This window comes from Portunus trituberculatus, chromosome 33 (genome assembly GCF_017591435.1).
Source record: "Portunus trituberculatus isolate SZX2019 chromosome 33, ASM1759143v1, whole genome shotgun sequence".
Lineage (NCBI taxonomy): Eukaryota > Metazoa > Arthropoda > Malacostraca > Decapoda > Portunidae > Portunus > Portunus trituberculatus.
Window position 1 is genome coordinate 13,705,417 of NC_059287.1, and position 17,217 is coordinate 13,722,633.

Sequence of the window (17,217 nt, forward strand, 5' to 3'; positions counted from 1 at the left end):
TTTCTTTGATCACTGAGCAGGTAAGTTTTCCCTCAAGAATCACACTTGATACACTGATGTATTACAGATTTTTATTTTACTTCAGCATAAAACCACAACATTCAGTAATTCACATCTAAGTTCATGTTTGCTAAATGAGAAGAAGTCCTATAAAACTGGAACAATTCATCCACCCATCATAAGTGAATGAGACAAGGCCTCTGATATAATCCTGAAGTGGTCTAAGAGATTAAGTGATGACACCACGATCTATCCATTCGTCCACCACAGAGAGAATTTTGGGACGCAGTAGAGGGTTCTCTTTTACCATGTTCTTCACTGCTGCTCGCCGTATCTTCTCATCACTAAACACAGCGGAGTCCTCATCATGGGATACCATGCAAGGAATATACATGATAGCATATAACACTCCATAGAATCCTTTGTCATTGTATTCCTGCATGAGTTCCTCCAGTGTGAAGGGCACAGCAAGCTTCCCGGCATTCATGACGCTGGTGAAGGAGTTGTAGTAGGTGGCCATGATGGTGTCAAAGTTTGCACGCCGTACCTCTCCTTCAACATTGAGGTTGAGGAAGTGATTCAGGTCAAGAGCCAAGGAGCAGACACGGGTGCCTTGCATGTCAAAGAGTACTACCTCTTCTGGCTTACCTGCTTCATTATACCTGCATGGGAGACACACACTCATGTAAATCACTAAATGACGAACAATCTCTTACTGTTTCTAAGACCACATATATACAGAAACACACACACACACACACGCCCGGTAGCTCAGTGGTTAGAGCGCTGGCTTCACAAGCCAGAGGACCGGGGTTCGATTCCCCAGCCGGGTGGAGATATTTGGGTGTGTCTCCTTTCACGTGTAGCCCCTGTTCACCTAGCAGTGAGTAGGTATGGTATGTAAATCGAGGAGTTGTGACCTTGTTGTCCCGGTGTGTGGTGTGTGGTCTCAGGCCTATCCGAAGATCGGAAATAATGAGCTCTGAACTCGTTCCGTAGGGTAACGTCTGGCTGTCTCGTCAGAGACTGCAGCAGATCAAACAGTGAAACACACTCACCTGAAAAACATATTATTGATCCAAGGATCACCATGACTGATGACATCAAAAGGAGCTTTCCTTTGAAGCATCTGATCATATCTTGTCCACACCTCAGGCTTTACTCTTCTCAACCATGCCATCACCTTCTCACAGTCTTCCATTTCTTCAAACATAATCAGTCCAGTTTCCAGGAACTTGTCCATGAACCCACCCCAGTCACATCCCAAGTTGAACGCATGTGTCCATTCCTTTTTATAAAAGTCAAATTTTTCCGTGATATCTTCAGAAAGCTTAACTTGCAGAAGGAATGAAGCTGCATGAAGCTTACCCAGCATTTTCATTACTAGGCAAGTGTGTGCCAGGTCCAACCCTATGGCTTTGTCTTTCATCAGATAGCCTTTAGCCTTTAAGTTTTCAAGGATCAACACCTCCTTTCCTTCTTGGAAGGAGATGTAGTAACACTTTGGGAAACTCGGTGGCTTTTCCTTCACCTCCTCCAGTATGAAAGACAGTGTGGGAATCACTTCTTGATAAAATCTAGATTCCTTCACGAATATTAAAGTGTAAAAATCATCTGGCTGTATTTCACGTGTGTTACTCAGTTTGGCTGCATAGCACACTTCTTCTTCTTTCCCTGCTGCCTCAAACTTCACCCTCAGGTTGAAAAAATTGGAAGTAGAACCATCTAGTTTAGAGGCTAATGGTTCATGGCTCCAGGAGATGAGTTGAGTGTGGCTGCCTTGGTCTCTCTGCAACACTTGCTGCACCTCTTTGTCTCCAATCCTCTCCATCATGGCCAGGCTGTAACAAAGGAAATCTTTAAGATTTTCATGTTATCATGACACATGTTTATAAGACATTTCATAAAGTAACTAGTTGTGATAATAAATTATGAACATACCAAAATTAAATATGACTACTTCACTTTTGTTCAGTCACTGTAGCAATGCTTTAAAGACAGAGAAATCTGTAAACAAACCATAGGATCTCCAGTCATTGAGCAGGTGTGTTTGGTGACTGTGTGTGATGTCATAAAACCTGAGGAGATGAGGGAAACTAAGAAGTTAGGAAGTTTACATGTGGCAGTCCCTGTATGAACCATATATACCTGCCTATTTCCACCTATCATTCCCATCCATGAATCAGTCTAATCTTCTTTTAAAGCCCTCTAAAGACTTTCCACAAACAAGCTGCATTTTCATTCACTGCACAGGGCTTTCTTCCTCTCATCCCTATTCTGTCCAACCCTCTTATACAGGAGTTAACCAGTACTCTCACTGGTAAACTCTGGAACTCCCTGCCTGCTTCTGTATTTCCATCTTCCTACGACTTAACTTCTTTTAAGAGAGAGGTGTCGAGACATTTGTCCCTTGCTTTTGGACGACTCTCTTAACCTTTTAGGGAACCTGGAGCTCCAGTGGACCTTTTTTTTTTTTTTTTTTTTGAACATCAGCATTCCCTCTTTTATTGAAAAAAAAAAAAAAAAAAAGCTTGATTGTTGAGTGCATTTCATTCATCTGCTACTCTGTTTAAGAACCAGTTCTTTCCTTTCTTTTTCTTGGACATAAAATTTCCAAGCTTGTACCCATTATTTCTTATTCTTTCCTGTCATGAGTGTTTTGCCTGGATAATGGTGATTAGTGAGTGGAAGAGGTCTGAAGCCATGGCCCATTGATGAGTTGGATGGATTTGGATGGGCGTGTGGTGTTGGTGTAGATGGGTGTAGTGAGGGTGTTGAGTGTGCTGAGGAAGTGTAGCCAACCTATATTTGTTTGCTGGTAGGATGTCTTGTGTGAGTGCTTATGGATGTGTGAATGAATGGGTGTGGCTGAATTTAAGTAATATAATGGGTTTGCTATAATAGGTAGTGTGTTTATGTGCAAGTACATACGACAATATGACTTCGTACAAAACACGTGAGGCGCCCATGCCCATGCATGCAGTCTTGCTTGATTCAGTGCAGAAGGGAGTGATTGGGCATTGCTACACCCCATTTTCTTTACTACCATATATATATATATATATATATATATATATATATATATATATATATATATATATATATATATATATATATATATTATAGAGGATACGACCGATTTCTCGTTCAGTGTGTGTATAAAGAATAAAGAATAAAAGCTGTGGTGCAGTTCAAAGAAGTGTGAAGCACTGCAGGTGTGCTTGGGCACGCGCACCACGGCACCGCCTGCAGGAAACTGTAGCAAGGTAAAGTGTGTGTGTGTGTGTGTTATTCACAACCACGGTCGTCTGCGGGTCACCCAGCTAGCCTTCCCCATTACGAAGCGAGCTCAGAGCTCATAGACCGATCTTCGGGTAGGACTGAGACCACAATACACTCCACACCCGGAAAGCGGGATCACAACCCCTCAAGTTACATTCCATACCTATTTACTACTAGGTAAGGGGCTCGCCTCGCCGCCTCCCGGGACTCGAACCCGGACCCTCTCGGTTGTGAGCCGAGCGTGCTAATGACAACATTACGCGGCGTGTGTGTGTGTGTGTGTATACACAATGCAAATGGTTCCCTTCTACCTGATCCCAAGAGTGAAGGTCCTGGGCTCGGCCAGCAGTGTGTGGTGCGCGCGCGCTTATTTCTATGGGGTAAAAATAACGCAAGATTACCTTCACTGTGTTGTAGAACAGTATTTGCTTACAAGATGGATATTGTAAGGTGAAAATATAACTTGCGCGCCAGACTAAGGCAGTTTATTTTCACTATGCGTTGTTCAGAGCGGCAATTATGACTAGATAGATAAGATACCTACTCTGTACAACGGATAGTGAAGATATAAAGGAGAGCCGATATGATTCGGAGGGTGGGATGGTTAGTCCATCACGTTTTCTGTAAAGTGTAGGGGTCCTGCATCCTGATTCACCAAATCATGGCAGATATAGGTGGATGTGCAAGACCGTCAAGACGTTGATGACCCAGACCAGGCGGAACCCCCTATCCACGAAGGAGGTGCTTTTCGATGCAAGTAAGAATTTGTGTTTTCTTATCTTCCTGTGTAATATTTCCACTGTTAATTGTAAGCTATCACTCTATGAATATGTCAAGAACCGTAGGATATATCACTATGGTGAGTCAGTGATGCATTTCGAAGATATTGCCGTAAGCGAAGGCGGCATGGCGTTGACGCTGTAGATGTGTGAGTGTGTGTGTGTGTTACTTTTGTTGTTTTAACAAATAGAAGATGATTCGGACACATTGGGAGTGGGATGGTTCGGACCTGTTATATGCATTATCTGTGATTACAATGGAGGGGGCAGTAGACACCTGCCGAAACGATAGTTAATCCCAGGGAGGTCTAATAGCACTAGTTCACGGAGTGTTGTGAACTTTCATTAAAAGCCAGCTGTGACCTCACTGAACGTTTCCCTTTGTGTCTCACAAATCTACCCTTTACAGACAACTCTCTTCCTTTACACAAAACTGCATACACTAGCCACATATACATTCTTCACGCAAAAAAAAAAAAAAAAAAAAAAAAAAAAAAACTGGAAGCTCTTGCGTTAGTATGGCAAGGAAACAATTTGCAATAAATGTTTTTAATGCTGAAATTATTCTTTGTGTATGCGTGTTGCTTGGCGTGAAGAAAGCCGCCCGTTTCAGTATTATGGGGGATTTTGTTTTTCTTCCTCAAAGCGCACGCAGTGTTGAGTGGTGGTGGTGTAGAACCGTGCTCCCCAAGCTTCTTGCGCCCTTCGATCCATCTTGCTACACGTGCTACATAGTATAGAGACAGTACAACTCAACCCAATACGAGTAACAGTTATTCAAAATGGTTATATTATTAATTTCTAAAAGCGTCCTTTATTTGAGTTTGTTTATGATAAAGCGATTTAGTTTTCTCTGACAGCGCGGTAGCTACGTTTTCTTTGTCGGCCTCATGGCTACATGAATGAACACTCGCACCAGGGACGCATCACTTAAATCACTGTCGCACACAATAAACAAACTTCCTGAAATTAGAGCAGCAGTAATGGTACCAGCACTACCACCACCAGCGCAACACCTCACTATAGCATTGAGCTGGGTGTTAAGGGAGCAGCTACAGCAGCAGTGCGTGGCTGCGTGGCCTGGCGCACAACACCCACCTTGGCGACTTTGTCGTGGTGATGTGCTCCACACCGGTGTCTCCTGAGCCTGTCAGATTGTCAAGAGAAAGGTGCAATGCCCGAGTAACAGCTACTGGCGGGGGAACCGTGCCTACAAACCGGCGATGCAATGAGGGAGCAAAGTGACAAACTCCTTCAGCCTCAGCAGGCGGCTCAGTTGTCAGCCGTCAGGATTGCCAGATTCTCTAGAGGAACAAAGGCCCCACTCATTGAATAAGGTGATGAAACAGATCAAAGTAAGACAGAGCTGTTTGTTTATATATCATAGTTGAGTTGGTATGTTTCAGGAAAAATTAATCGAGTTTCAGTCACTTTATACAAATTTCATGTGATTACGTAACATCACTACACGGCATTTTAGTGAAGTGACCGAGAAGACAAGCCGTGTGATGACCTTCATAGCTACAAAGATACCCTATACAGTACTCACACACACAGTGAAGGAACAGTAAAGCCTCGTCACAATGACACGTTAAGGGGTGGGTGACGTGTGAATTAGTATTCAAGGCTGCTTCCCAAATCATCATCGCTAGATATTTGAAAGGGATGAAAGTAAATACTTCTTTTAAATAATGCTGATAATCATAATGAGATCCTGAAAACGAGGAGCAGAATTTGATCCCACACCAAGTACTGATGGGAGGTGCTGAGAGCAGCTGTGCTAACAACCGAATACCAACCTTTAAACCTATAATCTCTCTCTCTCTCTCTCTCTCTCTCTCTCTCTCTCTCTGAGTCGTATGTTGAATCGCAATCGGTCACTGTAGCTAAGTTTTAATGAATCCAAAAGTTGCTTTAATTAGCACTGCGATCCACGCCGATTAACTCTACACAACTCGGACTTGGAGAACAAGTTTTGGGCACTAAAATACTGCTTTGTTTACTACTCGGTGTGTGTGTGTGTGTGTGTGTGTGTGTGTGTGTGTGTGTGTGTGTGTGTGAAATTCACTACGGTCGTCTGCTGGTCACCCAGCCAGCCTTTACGAAGCGAGCTCAGGGCTCATAGATCGATCTTCGGGTAGGATTGAGACCACAACACACTCCACACACCGGGATAGCGAGGCCACAACCCCTCCAATTACATCCCGCACCTATTTACTGCTAGATGAACAGGGGCTACACATTAAGAGGCTTGCCCATTTGCCTCGCCGTGTGTGTGTGTGTGTGTGTGTGTGTGTGTGTATGTGTGACCATCATTTCGTAGCGTTTTGGTGCGAAGGAGAGGGAGAGGAGAAGAGAGGGAGGATACAATGACGGATAAGAAGCTACAGGGGTGAATCTACTGCTCAAATTTTCTGGACTGTTTTCGTTCTAAGTAGAGGCCGTGGAAGATGAACGCTGCTGTTGCCTGCGGTTATGCACGTCCACCTTTAGATCCCTTGACGGTAATCACCTCGTCGGAAGAAAAGTGTTTGGGTGTCTTATTAAACTGACGGGGATTTACGATTGCTATTATTTGCGGGAGCGCCTGGCTGGAGCTGGTATAGCGAGTTATTAAAAGGCTGAGAATAGTGTGTGTGTGTGTGTGTGTGTGTGTGTGTGTGTGTGTGTGGAGGGAGGGAGGGAGGGAGAGAGGGCTGTTTTGGTATCAGTGTTTCTTAGTCACGTGAGAGGGAGTGAAAATCGTTGGTGAGGTGCGCACGAAGGGCCGCCCGAGTGTTGGTTTTGTGGACGACCAGTGTTCAAGTGACGAGAATGTGAGTATACTCGTGAATTAATGATGTGCAGAGAGAGAGAGAGAGAGAGAGAGAGAGAGAGAGAGAGAGAGTACATTGTATTCAGAATCGCATCTCTGCCTTACCAGCAACGAGGAACATTTTTGAAACTTGTGTCGTAAAGCTACTTCTTATCTTCGCCGTGTAATTCAGGCCCAAGGAATACCGCCAGGGGAGGGGAGGAGGCTGAGTGGCAGGGGAGAGGGTCGGGTGGAGGGGCGGGAGTGGGGCGGGGAGGGAAGGAGGCACTAGGTAGGGAAGGAGAGAAGACTTGGCAGGGACAGTGAGGGAGCTCGGGTTACGGATGACATCAGATGGCACTCATTATTATTATCATCATCATCATCATCATCATCATCATCATCATCATTATTATTATTATTATTATCATCACTATTTTCACTACTACTACTACTACTACTACTACTACTACTACTACTACTACTACTACTACTACTACTACTCCCATTATGTATCATCATCACCAATTATCATAAAAAGTCTTACTATACAACTAATATTCAAACATTACATACATTCTTACTACACTGAGTTTACTGGGGAGATTAACTGGCGGCTTTGTCTCGGTAACGGCCCCTGAAACACGCAGCCTTCGTGTTCATATGTCTTCTCCAAATCGTGTTACCACATTAAGACTTACTCCCATCCAGCACGAGAAGAACATACGTAAACGACTTCACCACAGGAGGAGAGAAGTGAGGGAAGGAAGGGAGCTAGGAGGACACGAGTGAGAGAAGAAGGGAGGTAAGAGGGCTGGCAAGGACACCAGTGAGGGAAGAAGAGAAGGAAGAGAGCTGGGGAGACACGAGTAAGGAAAGGAGGGAGGGAGGAGAGCTGCATGGGGAGGACACGCGTAAGGAAGGAAGCAAGAGAAAGAGAACACATTATGAGATCAGCGAGGCCTGTATAGTGTTAGCGGTGGTTATGGTGATGGGGCGTCCCGCACCTCACACACAGGGCCTCTGAGTAATAGAGTTACCACATGATTCACGAACCCTCACAGGTAACGTGTCTAGCGCCGCCTGCTTCTCTCACTCCACGAATCTACATCCCATCAAATAGAGAAAAACGCAGGTGAGGTAATTATTGCAAATACGAGGCGTTATGGTATCTATGAACGGGGCAGGGACAGGCCACGGGGCAGAACATGTCCCTTCAGTCAGCGGGGTAAAACAACACGGTGTTGACCAGTGATGTCATTACTGGGTCACCTGAGGGCTGCGTGGGAAGCGTCTTGCAGGAGGAAGGTCAGGAAATGTTTGACTCATGTTTGGAACACCTGTTGCTCCTCTTCACGGTTCTCTAGTCATGATATAAGACACTGTGCGTCAAAGATTATCACTTATAAAGAAGAGGCATGAGAGAGTGTATAGGCGTTAATATCTCATCTGCCGTAGTGGTATACCCTGCGCCGCCCTACCCGAGTCTCGGCTGTGCTGTAACAGAATGATTAATGAATGGAACAGAATCAGTAATCATGTTGTTAGTGCTAAGTCAATAGGGAGTTTTAAGAGAAGATTAGGCAAATTGAGGGATAGGGATGAGAGATGGAATTAGGTAGCTTTGCTCATATAGGGACTACCACGTGTAGGCCTGGCATGCAGTCTCTTGCGCAGCTTTTCTCATTTTATTATGTTCTTATGTTCTTATGTGCATCTCTCAGCGCAAGGCGACACATGGGCAACACCCTTGCAGCCCGGACACGTCCACGCATTATCAGGCTCCAAGAAATTCGAATTAAGTATATGCTGATATGCAAATGTGGTCCCGATTGCAGGGCACCAGCAGCCAGCCGTGTGGAAAATTTGGCCACAATATTGAAAAACCCGCTGGCGGAGGAGACCAATTTAAGGCCCAGGCGGAACTTGCTGGATATCGGAGCCATATGAAACGAGACACGATGAAACAGTGAGGGACTACGCTCTCTCTCTCTCTCTCTCTCTCTCTCTCTCTCTCTCTCTCTCTCTCTCTCTCTAGTTGATTTATAGAGAATTTTTGCTTCCGTTAAGAAGAGAGAGAGAGAGAGAGAGAGAGAGAGAGAGAGAGAGAGAGAGAGAGAGAGAGAGAGAGAGAGAGAGATAAAATACAGATACCAACTTGGATCTTGGCTTAATCTGCGCCTCGGCCGTGATGGGAAGAAGTTTGGAGTCGTAACCAAGTTTCTGAGACGAATATTGTTACTCGTGTGAACCAATTACTGGGGAGGAGGTGCTGGGGCGGTGCTAATCAAGACAGTGCTGGCTAGGGTCAATAACGCATTAAGTCAGAACAATGTCAAGCCTCACCGTAAGACACCGTCAATCTCCACCGAAGTGATGAATTGTGTTTCTAACGTTCATGAATAGAGCATAGTTGAAGTTGTAAGGGTTTTAAGGGTGTCTTTAATGTTGTAATGAGAGATGAACATTTCCACATTATTAGCAGGAGTAAAATCTTGGGAACCCAGCTAGTTATCTCCGTGACCTTAGAAAACAGTCCTGATAAGAAAACAGTACGTTTCAGAATACCGTTCATTAAAAATGACGCAGGTTTTCAAGTGTTTTTATGGTTCTAGTGATATATTAACAAGAGAGAGAGAGAGAGAGAGAGAGAGAGAGAGAGAGAGAGAGAGAGAGAGAGAGAGAGAGAGTGGTAATCTTACGTTGAGCGACCCGCCCCTGACAAGGCTCCCCCCCCCACCCACACACACACACAGTATTTAAAGTAGGAAACAGCAGGAAATGTCCGGTAAACACTGATAATTGAAGGAAATATTATAGAGTGGACACGGGGAGGGACGGGGGTTGGTGGGGCGAGGTCTTGCTCCGGGTCATGGTGGGCGGTGGGCTGTCTGAACGAGTATAAACGAAACCATCGCCTTATGTAACACAACAATGGGATGTTTATCTATTTTTGTGGTTGATTCTGGCTTTGCTTCACTCTCTGGGTCTGGAAACATAGGGGAGTGCAGGCAAAACATTGGTGGACTGACCTGTGGGGGGAAACCACGGCTGAGGTGCCTTTGTGCCCAATATTTACGTACGCAATGCATTTTAAAAATCGCGAGAAGAAAAAGGGCGCCTACATTGGAATGCACTACACTTTTAAACGCAACGAATGCTTTAACTAATAACTCAAATATGATAACGTAACCGAGTCGATTGTTTACAAAAGGATGTCCATCTAGCGGTCTTATGTCAAACTAACGGCTCACAAACACATCATAATGTCGAGATGGAAAGCACAGCCACACTATGTCATGTTACATTTTCTGAATACGAAAAATTTTCGCATTTCACACAAATAAAGAAAACACAGATTCCTTATCGTTTAAAGATTTTTGTTTTGTATTCTGGTACCGTTAAAAATCTTGAATTTGAAAATACGATTAGTTAGACTAAATTTTATTGATTATTACTACTTGGGTCATGTTTTTCATATTTTTTACGTGTTATATCAAGTACCAAAACAACCTTAGGCGTGCCAATTAAAAAACGCTGTATTCTATATAGTAACATTTATGTTATTTTTTTGGATAATCAAAAACACAGCTGGTCCCGATTCTATTGTTATTTGAAACTTGCTTTACTTTTCTAGTACCAAATCAAATGTCAAAACAATGCTAACTCCATTAATAAGAGATAAATAGTCTTACTTTTACGCCGAGATGTCTTTTTTGCACGTTAGGTGAGTGACTCCACCTCGTCCGCCCTCACTCTCACACTCCACTTCTCCCTTGCACTTCCTTCTCCTCCACCTCCTCCTATACCCAGAGTTCGGAAAACACCTAGAAGCACTTGCGAAACCCGAGAAAATTCGTAAGAATCGTTTTCACAACACTAGGAGGCAGCGGGGCCCTGCGCGGCGGAGCTGGGCTGGTGCTGGACGGAGCAGGAGCGGGCCGGGAGTGGGGTGGAGATTGGCAGTGAGGGTGTGGGACGAAGGAGGTGGTGAGCGGGACCGGAAGGGTCCTGATGGTGCCCAGCACTGGGTTTGGTGGTGTGGTGTGGTGTTGTGTGGTATGTTATGGTGTGTGATGGTGGAAGTGGTGTGAAGTGGCAGTGGTGGTAATGGTTTGGTGTGCAGTGGTGTGGTATGGTGACTGTTACCAGTTGAACTGCTGTGTGTGTGTGTGTGTGTGTGTGTGTGTGTGTGTGTAATAATAATAATAATAATAATAATAATAATGATAATAATTAACGGTTTATTAATAGAAATGGCAGCCGAGAGGCTGAAAATATACATTGAAGGGACATATGTAAAAAGCAAAATAGTTGTTGAGTATGTGGAAAAATTCCAAACGTCACAACTCCAGCAGTTTGAGTTAAAAAAATGACGTCTGATAGCCTCGTAATTATGAATCTAGGAAAAGTTGAAATGAAATCTATAATGATTGTGTACTTACGGTTCAAATAAACACATGAACCTGAATGTATATGTAACAACGTTGATTACGAATTAATGAATTTGACAACAGTAGGAATGGTGCTTTTCTTGTAATGGTGGGTGATGTGGGGATGAGCTCGGCGTGGTGGGGAATGCCCGTTGTGGCGGTGGGGCGTCAGAGGTGAGGAGGTGACGGTATCTTGGGTTGTTCAGTAGTTTGGCTGCAAATCCGTGTGTGTGTGTGTGTGTGTGTGTGTGTGTGTGTGTGTGTGTGTGTGTGTGTGTGTGTGTGTGTGTGTGTTCCTTCCGAGGTCAAATGAGTACAACAATCAATGTAATATTTAAAAATAGGAGGAATATTATTGTAAAGTGTTTTAGCAGTCATTTTACATATACGAAAAATAGAATTTTAAAATTAATCTCTAAAAGAAAGAATTGGAAAAATAAAATAGACTCGGCATTAGTTTGTTTACAATTTACACAGTAGTGGAGGGAGCCATCCAGCTAGGCAGCAACAATCATTTCTTCGTTTACTTTTCTTCTTGAAACACATCAGTATTTCAGTCTTAGCCACACCAGCCGTGATGGGAAGAAGTCTAGAGTCTTAGCCAAGTTTCTGAGAGGAATATTGTTACTCGTGTGATCGAATTACTGGGGAGGAGGTGCTGGGGCGGTGCTGATCAGGACAATGCTGGGAGATGGAGCTGCTGATTATAGTGTTGCTGGTCGAGGAGGTGTATAATTGAGGTGATGACTTATGGCGTCTTTGGTGATATGTAAAGCTCATACCTTCCTCCGGTAAACTCTGGAACTCCCTGCCATTTCTGTATTTCCAACTTCCTATTACTTGACCATTTAAGAGGAAGATTTCAATATATTTATTTGTCTTTTGGCTAACCCTTTCTGTTCTGTAAGGGGACTGGTGACTGAGTGGGCTTTTTTTTTTATGTTTTTATTGTCCTTGGCCAGTTTCCCTCTCTTACATTAAAAAAAAAAAAATTTGTTTGGAAGGAAGTCAATTGTAGTTTGATACACATAACGCCAAACATTTTGAATCCTTCGCTATGACACTTTCTAACACGTAACTGATTTTAAGGATGTATGACCCTGAGTGACTATTTTGGTAAAGTTGCTTCGTAGTGTTTTCAGAAGATAGCAAGAAACGACAAGTTCTTCAGTGTTCTGTGCTGGGATCATACCTACTTACTCTCCTTTAGGGTTGAGTAAAGCCTTAAAGAAATAACAGCAACAAGAAAAAAAATCATATACCTTATCTATTACAGGAAGCTTTGACGTGTGTGTGTGTGTGTGTGTGTGTGTGTGTGTGTGTGTGTGTGTGTGTGTGTGTGTGCCTTTCTCTCTCTCTCTCTCTCTCTCTCTCTCTCTCTCTCTCTCTCTCTCTCTCTCTCTCTCTCTCTCTCTCTCTCTCTCTCTCTCTGCATGTATTACAATCTCCTGCGTTTATTCTTTCCGCTCCATTACCCATAGTTCATCTCGATCTGGCTGTGCTGTTTATTTTCTGTTCCTCTTTCTGTGGCCGGGAATTCTGTCTGGGATATTTTCGTCTCCTCCTGTCTTCTATCTCGGTATCTGGCGCAGGTTTGGCCAAATGAAATGCACTGAACTGCCTTCCGCATCACCTTGTCTTAACCGCTGCCATGTTGAGGGAAGGCTGCCACTCTATCGCCTTGTGTGTGTGTGTGTGTGTGTGTGTGTGTGTGTGTGTGTGTGTGTGTGTGTGTGTGTGTGTGTGTGTGTGTGTGTGTGTGTGTGTGTGTGTGTGTGTGTGTGTGTGTGTGTGTGTGTGTGTGTGTGTGTGTTTTCTCTTTCCCGTCCGTGTATCTTCTCTTCATTATTATTCTCATCTTTCTCCTCTTCTTTATCACTATTGTCTTCCTTGTCCACTTCGTCCTCCTTGTTTATTTTATCTGTTTCTCTTCTGTTATCCAATGTTTCCTCTCTTCTCCATTTCTCTCTCTATCTCATTATTTTCTTCCTTCCCTTACTCTTCTCTTCCCGTCTCCTTTGTAAAGAAATGGTTAGAAAGGACCCTTCACTGCTTACTTTTTCCTCCTCTACCTCCATAGCACTCTTCCTCCTCCTCCTCCTCCTCCTCCTTCTCCTCCTCCTCCTCCAAGTTTTGTGTAATTAAAGTCTATGTGTGACCTTCTGAGGCAGACTTTCTTTGGGGGCAACCTCGAACTAATTATGTGACAAGTGCAAGGAAAGAAAGGATTTTTGTTGATATACTTTAGAGGGGAGGAAGAGGAAGACGAGCGGGAGGATTTGAAAGAAAGGAGGAAAAGGAGGAGGAGGAGGAGGAGGAGGAGGAGGAGGAGGAGGAGGTGGAGGAAGAGGAAGAGGAAGAGGAGGAGGAGGAGGAGGAGGTGGCGGCTATGTATAGAGGAGGGACGGGACGTGAGCTAAAAATGGGAGGGAAAATAATTACTCTTCCTCTGCGAACTTATTATTATATTCTTTTCTGGATTATACGCTCTGCCTCTGCTTTCCTCTCCCTTTCCCAAGCCCGCGACATTACCCACGCCTCTACCTCGCCTTCTCCCACCGACACACCCACACGTAGTACTTTATCGATCTAGCCTCATTAAAAAGTACTAGAACTGTTATTAGGTTATACAAAGAAAGGCAAGGAAAGAACAAACATCAGCAGACTTGTTGGCATTTACTGAGGTTAGTGTTAAGTGGTGATAAGCTGTGATAAGCCAATAAGGGAAAGATAATACCTATCTGTTATTCACTGCTATCTGTGTGTGTGTGTGTGTGTGTGTGTGTGTGTGTGTGTGTGTGTGTGTGTGTGTGTGTTTTCACGTCTTACATCACATCACATGCCTTAACTTCGTCTCTAAAGGAAAAGTGGGATAAAGAAAGTAAAGAAAAAGATAGAATGAATAAATAAAAAGAATAAATTTCCATCTCTTCCAAGACTTTTGTATACCGGTGGGTCGATAGCAATTTCCAGACTTACTCAGCGGTGAACGAGGGAAGGGGAGAAGATGTAAACATTCCGCCGATGTGTTTATGGGCGGGACGGGATGGCTGGAAGAGCACTGATTCCTGCTGCCTCCCTCCTGCACCCTGACACAAGAGAGAGAGAGAGAGAGAGAGAGAGAGAGAGAGAGTGTGTGTGTGTAGTTACACTGTAAATAGGTACTAGACATTCAATAGCTCAGGTCACGGTTATGATGCAAACTTCCTTCAAATGCTAGACAAATATTAAAGAACACTCATCCACATGTCGCTTTTTTCACGTGATATTTTTTTTCCCCTCCCCGGAAGAGAATAGCGATGGACAAGTTTTCAATTTCCTAGAATCAAGTTTGAAGGAATTTTTGCGACTGATCTTTTCATAGACTTTGGATTGAATCTTCCGAGGATGAGATTTGAAAGGCAGAGAAAGAATGGAATATAGATAACCTTGTTTTTATTGGTGTATAGTGTTTGCTGTCGTTTTGTTTTGTTTGTTTCAGAGAGAGAGAGAGAGAGAGAGAGAGAGAGAGAGAGAGAGAGAGAGAGAGAGATATGCTTCACTCCCGAGATAGATAAACTCAGGTTATTGAAGATAACACTGAGGGCTGAAAAAATGGAAGGAATGAGGGAGGGAGGAGAGAGGAAAGAAGAGGAAATGGAGGAGGGAAGGAAAGAGGAAGAAAGAGATAAATGATGCCGGGAAGGAGAGAGAAAGGAAGAGGGAATGGAGGGAGGAATGAGGGAGGAAGGAAGAGGGACATGAAGAAGGGAAAGGGAAGAAGAAAGAGGGAATGGAGGAGGGAAGGAAGGAGGAAGGAAGAGGGAAGGAGGGAGGAAGGAAGAGGAAATGGAGGAGAGAAGGAAGGAGGAAGGAAGGAAGAGGGAAGGAGGGAGGAAGGAAGAGGAAATGGAGGAGAGAAGGAAGGAGGAAGGAAGGAAGAGGGAATGGAGGAGGGGAGGAGAAAGATAAGTTTTCTGTGATGGGAGAGATTGTTTGCCAGAACAGTGACGAACAAAGAAACGAGAGAGAGAGAGAGAGAGAGAGAGAGAGAGAGAGAGAGAGAGAGAGAGAGAGAGAGAGAGAGAGAGAGAGACAGAGAGAGAGAGGGTGACACGCCAAACTTTAATATTAAGGAACGCATTAATAGTCATGAAAAATCTTCCGTAATTAATTTAGCAAATGTGTTTTTGAGGGAAATTTTTCTTGCTCAGCTGCGGTAATGTTTTGTGGCCGCGGGAGTTTGGAGAAAGTGTGGTGGCGGTGGTGGTGGTGGTGGTGGTGATGGTGGTGATGGTGGTGGTGGTGGTGGTAGTTGTGGAGGTTGTAATAGTGGTTGCAGTATTGGTGGTGGTGGTATAAAGTATTTATTGGTGGTGGAGGTTGTGGTGGTGATAGTGATGGTGGTGATGGTAGTGGTGGTGGTGGTGGTGATGGTGATGGTGGTGATGGTAGTGGTGGTGGTGGTGGTGATGGTGATGGTGGTGGTGGTTGTTGTGGTGGTGGTGGTGGTGATGATGGCGGTGTTGGTTGTGGTGGTGGTGGTGCTGGTGATAGTGATGGTGGTGTTGGTTGTGGTGGTGGTGGTGGTGGTTGTGGTGGTGGTGGTACTATTGGTGGTGGTGAAAGAAATTTGTCACTATCTTAGTGTTACCTGTTGATTGACGTGACACCGCCTCGCTCTTACTGCCTCTCCTCCTCCTCCTCCTCCTTTCTCTCACCACTCTGCTTTCTCTCTCTCTCTCTCTCTCTCTCTCTCTCTCTCTCTCTCTCTCTCGCCGTATTTTTTCAAGGATCAAAGGAGTGTTATGCGATTTTATTATTTTTATTCTTTATTTTGTTCGCCTTGGTGGAGGTAAAGATTCTGTTCTTTTATTATTATTATTGTTAGTGTTTTTATTATTATTAATATTATTAATATTATTATTATTATTATTATTATCATTATTATTATTATTATTATTATTATTATTATTATTATTATTATTATTATTATTATTATTATTATTATTATTATTATTATTATTATTATTATTATTATTATTATTATTATTATTATTATTATTATTATTATTATTATTATTATTATTATTATTATTATTATTTTTATTTTTATCATCGCTTTTTTATTAAGCCATATGGAAATATCAACAACACAACAAAAAACAATGATAATGATACGATAATACGATAATGATAAACACAATGACAGTAATGATGCTAATGATGATGCTAATACTAATAATGAGAATCATAGTAGTAATAATAATAATGATAATAATAAAAACAATAATAATGATAATAATAATAATAATAATAATAATAATAATAATAATAATAATAATAATAATAATAATAATAATAATAATAATAATAATAATAACAATACGTAAACAATAGTAATAATTATAATAACTTTCTTGACAACATAATTATCATTTACATAAAAGTTACCACGAGATCTCTTTGTTTCAAGAGAGAGAGAGAGAGAGAGAGAGAGAGAGAGAGAGAGAGAGAGAGAGAACCACTTACTTTTGGGTTTTATTAATTAAATATGGCATCGTGAACATTCCAATCTCGGATGCCGGTATTGAAAATGACTGTCTGTATGTCTGACTGGCTGATCGTCTGCCTGTATTTCTTTAATTTTCTGTTTATTTTTGCCTGTTGGTTTTCCTCTCTCTCTCTCTCTCTCTCTCTCTCTCTCTCTCTCTCTCTCTCTCTCTCTCTCTGTGTGTGTGTGTGTGTGTGTGTGTGTGTGTGTGTGTGTGTGTGTGTGTGTGTGTGTATGTGTGTATGTGTGTGTGTACTAGTGTATGTAGTAGTAGTGTACACTGCCACATTCTATAGCACCGTCACCTTCAGGTTTATATCTCTGCGTTAAGTCGGCTTTGCATTTTCTTCCTTGGATCACGAAATGAGTAGGTGATAATTACACGGGTGGTGGTGG

At 43.0% G+C, this 17,217-nt stretch overlaps 1 protein-coding gene and 1 long non-coding RNA gene across 5 annotated transcripts in view; both read right to left on the reverse strand.

Annotated features, from left to right (window-relative positions):
- LOC123512379 overlaps positions 1-17,217 on the reverse strand; it is a 28,990-nt gene that overhangs the window by 4,141 nt on the left and 7,632 nt on the right. The window lies entirely within an intron of this gene.
- Positions 55-10,792, reverse strand: LOC123512377. 4 transcript variants are annotated; one of them, XM_045268761.1, is made up of 4 exons: positions 10,551-10,792; positions 2,020-2,078; positions 1,059-1,841; positions 55-662 (listed from the first exon to the last, which is right to left on the reverse strand). In XM_045268761.1, the coding sequence occupies exons 3-4, from the start codon at positions 1,832-1,834 to the stop codon at positions 230-232; spliced, it is 1,209 nt and encodes a 402-aa protein (XP_045124696.1). In that variant the 5' UTR covers positions 1,835-1,841; positions 2,020-2,078; positions 10,551-10,792; the 3' UTR covers positions 55-229. The 4 variants fall into 4 exon arrangements, with proteins under 4 accessions (XP_045124696.1, XP_045124697.1, XP_045124695.1 ...); XM_045268762.1 differs by lacking the exon at positions 2,020-2,078; XM_045268760.1 differs by lacking the exons at positions 2,020-2,078; positions 10,551-10,792 and adding an exon at positions 5,160-5,338.